Raw genomic sequence first — 5,264 nt, 5'->3', positions numbered from 1 at the left:
ACCTTGTGAGATTCAATTGTTTGCACTACAAAAAAGCGCCGATTTACCGGCAGGATTTACCGGCGGCAGTCTCGCCGCCGGCGATCACCGGCGGCTTTCCGACGGCGGTGCTGCCGACCCGTATTTTTTGAATATATGGCGTTGATATCGGCGGCAAAGTCACCGCCGGTGATCACCGGCGGCATAGCGGCCGGTAAATATTCAGGCCGCCAGGAATTTTATTTTTTAATTTTATTTTTTAATATTTAGTAAATAGCGGCGGCAGATGCCGCCGGTGATTAGCGGCGGCAAGTTGCCGCCGGTAAAAAGAGTGCGGGTCGGGCTTTGGCGGCGGTAATGGACCGCCGCTAATTTTAAAGCCCAAAATCGGGTGCCCTAACCCTCTCTCCTCCAGAACAGATCCCCCCCCCTCGCGCCTCCAGCCCCCCTCCCCTCCCCCCCCCTGCCCTGCCGCTGCCCTGCTACTGCCGCCGCCTGTCGCCGTCGCCGTCGCCGGTCGCCGCCGTCGCCTCCGTCAAGGTAAGCCCCTCATTTCCTTCTCTCTCTCTCTGTCTCTCTCTCTCTCTCACCCCTCTCATCCTCTCTTCATCTTTCTCCTCCTAATTGCAGGCCAATCCTGCCGTCTCACCGCTCCTGCCACCGCACGGTTCCGCCGTCGACTCCTACGGTACACTTTCGTTTTTAATAGACTTTTATTTATTTGTTTATTTATTTATTATTTATTTGTTTGATTAAAATTAACATAATTCTAATTACTTTATAGGATGTTTAAAGTATGATTAATTGAAATTAATTTGGTAATTAGATACTTTATAGGATGTTTAAAGTATGATTAATTGAAATTAATTTGGTAATTAGATTAATTATGAATTGATTTAACTATAGTTACTTTATAGGATGTTTAAAGTATGATTAATTGAAATTAATTTGTTAATTAGATTAATTGAAATTAATTTGTTAATTAGATTAATTTTAAATTGATTTTCTGTTTTGGATGAAATGATATGTTATTATATATTGTGGGATAGATTTAATCAATTTCTTAAGGATCTTCTCCCTTTGGGATAGAAATTGATTATTTCTTAAGGATCTTCTCCCAACAAATGATTGTGTTTGCTTTTATTACTTTATTTTTTTATTGTTTTATATGTTATTTTATTATTGTTTCGACATTGGGGGGCCGGGTAGACCTAGTATAGGTTTAGTAAATTAGGACCACTATGGTCACTATAGTTGCTGGTAGAGTCGAGCACTTGGTAGTTAGGATAGTGGGGTTATGCTGTCGAAATTTTCTTAGATTCAAGTAATTTATTGTATTTGATTTATTTTTATTTTCAATTAGAATTTGCAAGAATGAGTGATAATCGATCGTGGATGTACGCGAGATACAATGATCGTGCTGCATTTGAAACGGGACTTGAGAGTTTCCTCGAGTTTGTGATAAATCAAACAGCGTATACAGATGGAATTGGTAACATTAGGTGCCCGTGTAGGAAGTGTAAGAATAAAGTCTTTGCATCTGTACCTACAGTCAGTGAACATGTTACTAGGCGTGGATTTGTCCACAATTACACGAACTGGTGTTATCAAGGGGAAGCACCAGTGTATATGCCAGCAGAACATACTATAATGGATGAGGATGATGGGTCATACAGTAATTACCAAAGGATGGTGCATGATCATGCTGGACCTAGTAATTATCAAGATCCTCCAAATCTTGAGGAGCCGCCTAATCCTGACGCTCAACAAATTTATGACATGTTAAACGCAGCCGATAGTCCTCTATACCCAGACTGTGATACTTACTCACAGTTATCCTGGATGACACAGATGATGAGCATAAAGGTTGAAAATCACATGTCAGAGAGATGTTTTAATCAGATATCTGAGATGGTTCAAAAGGCTTTACCGAAGGATAACAACTGCCCTGACAGCTTTTACAGTACGAAGAGAAATCTGCGCGGGTTGGGTTTGCCAGTAGAGAAGATTGATTGTTGCGTTAATAACTGCATGTTGTATTGGGGGGACGACAGTGAGCTAGAGAGTTGTAATTTTTTTGGTGCATCACGATATAAGGAGAACTTGCGTGCATCTGGAAGCCGCCGAAAGAAACGTGTGGCCGCCAAACAGATGCACTATTTTCCTTTGACGCCCCGACTGCAAAGGTTGTTTGCATCTGCGGCAACAGCCGAAAATATGCGATGGCATGCGACTTCAATAGAAGATGGGATCATGCGCCACCCAGCAGACTCTCCGGCATGGAAACACTTGAATTCAGTATATCCTGGATTCGCCGAGGAGATAAGAAATGTGAGATTAGGCCTCTCTACAGATGGTTTTGCCCCATTTGCACAATCAGGGCGTCAATATTCTTCTTGGCCGGTCATTGTCACACCGTATAACTTGCCTCCGTGGTTGTGCATGAAAGAACAATTCATGTTCCTCACTGTCCTCGTGCCTGGGCCATCTAACCCAAAGATGAAGTTGGACGTTTTCTTACAGCCACTGATACAAGAGTTGAAATATTTGTGGGAGGTTGGTGTGAACACTTATGACATATCGTTGCAGCAAAATTTTCAGATGCGGGCAGCTCTAATATGGACTATTAGTGATTTTCCAGCGTACGCTATGTTGTCTGGGTTGGGGTTTGGTAGTCGGTCTTCTGGGCCTGAGGCACAGTCCTCCTCAGGCTCTGGGCCGTATATTTCCGCTACTCCAGAGTCTGGTTCCCCTCCACAGAGCGCTGCTGCATCTGGGTCTAGAAGGCCCAAAGGCAAATCAGTGGCGCAGATTAGGGCCGAGTGTGTTAGACGCGACGGGAGGATCCTCTTTCAGAGGAATACTGTTGGGTAAGTATTTTTATTTAAATCATTATTTGTCTATATCAAGTAATTCTTTAAATTATTTTGATATATTGGTACAGTAAGTTGATCGAGCCCCCGGGGATCTCCACCTGCTGCACGAACTCGTTTAAGAGGATTCCGAACCCAGGCGGGTACACGTGGAAGTTAACTCCGCCAACGGTGCAGGAGTTGTATTTTGAGGAATTCAAGGTAAATGAATTTCTACTATATATAAATTTAGCATTATATATTGTTAAAATGTTATATTAATTTCACCAATATATTCAACAGAAAGAGTTTACTTGGAACCCTGAGGATGAGGCTGATGTGAAAAAAATGTGGTTAGAAAAGGCCCGCAAAAGGTACAGTGACAACATGAGCGAGTATAAGAGACTGCTCAAGCAGAAGACCGAGGCAGGGGAGATGATGGAGACACCGCTGGGCATGTCCGACACCTTTTGGACGGGACTCAAGGCATACTGGGATCAAGATGAGGTTAAGGCCGTTTCTAGGCGCGCACGTGAGAACCGATACTCTGAGCCCGATGGAGTTGGTACAGGGATCAGTCGGCACGTTGGAGGGTCTCAGTCGAGTGGTATTCTGCAGCAGAGTCTGGTTAGTAATTATCGATTAAGTATTTATCTAATAAATATAAATATTAATATATATATATATATATATATATATATATATTACCTTATTTTTCTTATATAAATGCATGAACAGCTCGTGGATGGTGAAGTCCCCCCAACTGCATCTAACTACAGCACTTTCCTCCGCCTACACATGTACGCAGATGGAACTTTTGTGTCAGAAAAGGATGCCAACCTTGATGTAAATGTTTAAGTTTGAACAAATATTAGTAATACATAGTAAAATGTATTTATTTTATAATAATTGTGTATTGTTATGTATGAATTAGGCGGAGATTCATCGTGTTGCTGCTGAGACAGGACGAGAGGACCGACTCGATGAGGTCTACTTGGAGCTCGTACGTCCCGGTAGGTCACGACTGTACGGCACTGGAAGTGCTGGTGTGAGCCAGTTCAGTAGAGGGTCTACCAACAGTACATGCTCTTCCCAGATGTCTCAGCAGATGTATGAGACTCGGATCTCCACACTGGAGGAGCGTCTCCAAAAGGCTGAGGAGGATAGGGCGGCCCAAGAAGCATCACGTGAGGCCGAACAAGCAGCACGTGAGGCCCTTGAGCAGCGGATGAGTCAGTTCGAGGAGATACTGAGGCGGTCGGGTCAGCTACCTTGAGCATCACTTCTATGTATCTATATCATGTTGAACTTTTTTTTTATGTTATGTTTCTGAACAAACACAATTACACTTGAACTTTGTTTAACATTTGTGTTTTGTTGAACAATTTAATTGTTTTATGTTTTCAAATCGTTCTATTTATTGTGAGTGAATTCAAGGTATGCAAATGAATTCAAAATACATTATAATTACAAAACGAAAATACTTATATTCTATAACGTAGATTGATAAAAAAAAATTAATAACATATTGATTAATAAATAGATATATTGTTTCGACATAAAAATAAAGACATATATGCAAATGAATTCAAAAATACATTAAAACTATCAAATTAAAATACTTATGATTAATAAACTATATTGATAAAAAAAATTAAAAAAAAAATTTAAAAAAAAATTAAAAAAAAAATATTTATTTGCCATAAAAATACGGGTGGCACGAGACTGGTCCGTAATTAACATTACTTGGATATAATCTCCTCATATTCAAATGTTATGAATATATGATATATATTGTATATTGAAATAGCCTTTAAATGATTTAATAGGCAATAGATATATCAATTATACGAGTGTTCTCTACTGGGGACAATTCAAAAGGAACTTCAAGGTTAAGCGTGCTTGACTTAGAGCACAACTAAGATGGGTGACCCACTGGGAAGTTCGCCTAAGGTTTGAAATATTGTATAAATACGAAAATATTAGTGGAGATAAATAAATAAATAAATAAATAAATAAATAAAATAAATAAATAAGTAAAATAAATAAATAATTTAAATAATTAATTCATTACCGGCGGCACTATCCCGCCGGTAATTGGCGGCGGCAACGGGCCGCCGGTAATCCCCAAACATCGACGACCATCGGTGTAGTGGTGGTGATCACCGGCGGCAATGCTACTGCCGCTGGTTACCGGCGGCATATAGCCGCCGCTGATTACCGGCGGCAATGACCGACGGTAAACGTTCGGGAAACCACCTGAGCTTCCCGAGAAACTCCACCGGCGGTAGGGCCGCCGCCAATCTCCGGCGGCTGAGTTTCGCCGCCGGGATTCACATCTCCGATGAGATGAATACCGGCGGTAGGTTGCCGCCGGTAATGCCGCCGGTAATTGAATCGCCGGCGGCCGTCCCTTTTTTACCGGCGGGAAAT

General features: G+C 41.6%; 1 protein-coding gene across 1 annotated transcript; it reads left to right on the top strand.

The window, feature by feature from the left end:
• Window positions 1-471: 471 nt before the first annotated feature.
• Window positions 472-4,239, top strand: LOC131003555 (uncharacterized). Its single transcript, XM_057930071.1, has 7 exons — window positions 472-519; window positions 610-667; window positions 1,343-2,849; window positions 2,924-3,053; window positions 3,135-3,458; window positions 3,570-3,677; window positions 3,766-4,239. Exons 3-7 carry the CDS (start codon window positions 1,354-1,356, stop codon window positions 4,105-4,107), a joined length of 2,400 nt encoding a protein of 799 aa, XP_057786054.1. The 5' UTR covers window positions 472-519; window positions 610-667; window positions 1,343-1,353; the 3' UTR covers window positions 4,108-4,239.
• Window positions 4,240-5,264: the final 1,025 nt, after the last annotated feature.

Source organism: Salvia miltiorrhiza, unplaced genomic scaffold (genome assembly GCF_028751815.1).
Source record: "Salvia miltiorrhiza cultivar Shanhuang (shh) unplaced genomic scaffold, IMPLAD_Smil_shh original_scaffold_220:::fragment_1, whole genome shotgun sequence".
NCBI lineage: Eukaryota > Viridiplantae > Streptophyta > Magnoliopsida > Lamiales > Lamiaceae > Salvia > Salvia miltiorrhiza.
Note: the sequence above shows the minus strand (reverse complement) of the source record. Positions and strands in the feature narration are given on the sequence as shown.

What these genes read in the sequence shown, in the direction of transcription:
- LOC131003555 (XM_057930071.1), top strand. Translation starts at nt 1,354, where the DNA reads ATGAGTGATAATCGATCGTGGATGTACGCGAGATACAATGATCGTGCT. An exon ending in TTTCAGAGGAATACTGTTGG is followed by an intron (nt 2,850 to 2,923) that starts GTAAGTATTTTT and finishes ATATTGGTACAG; the next exon opens with TAAGTTGATCGAGCCCCCGG. An exon ending in TGTATTTTGAGGAATTCAAG is followed by an intron (nt 3,054 to 3,134) that starts GTAAATGAATTT and finishes TATATTCAACAG; the next exon opens with AAAGAGTTTACTTGGAACCC.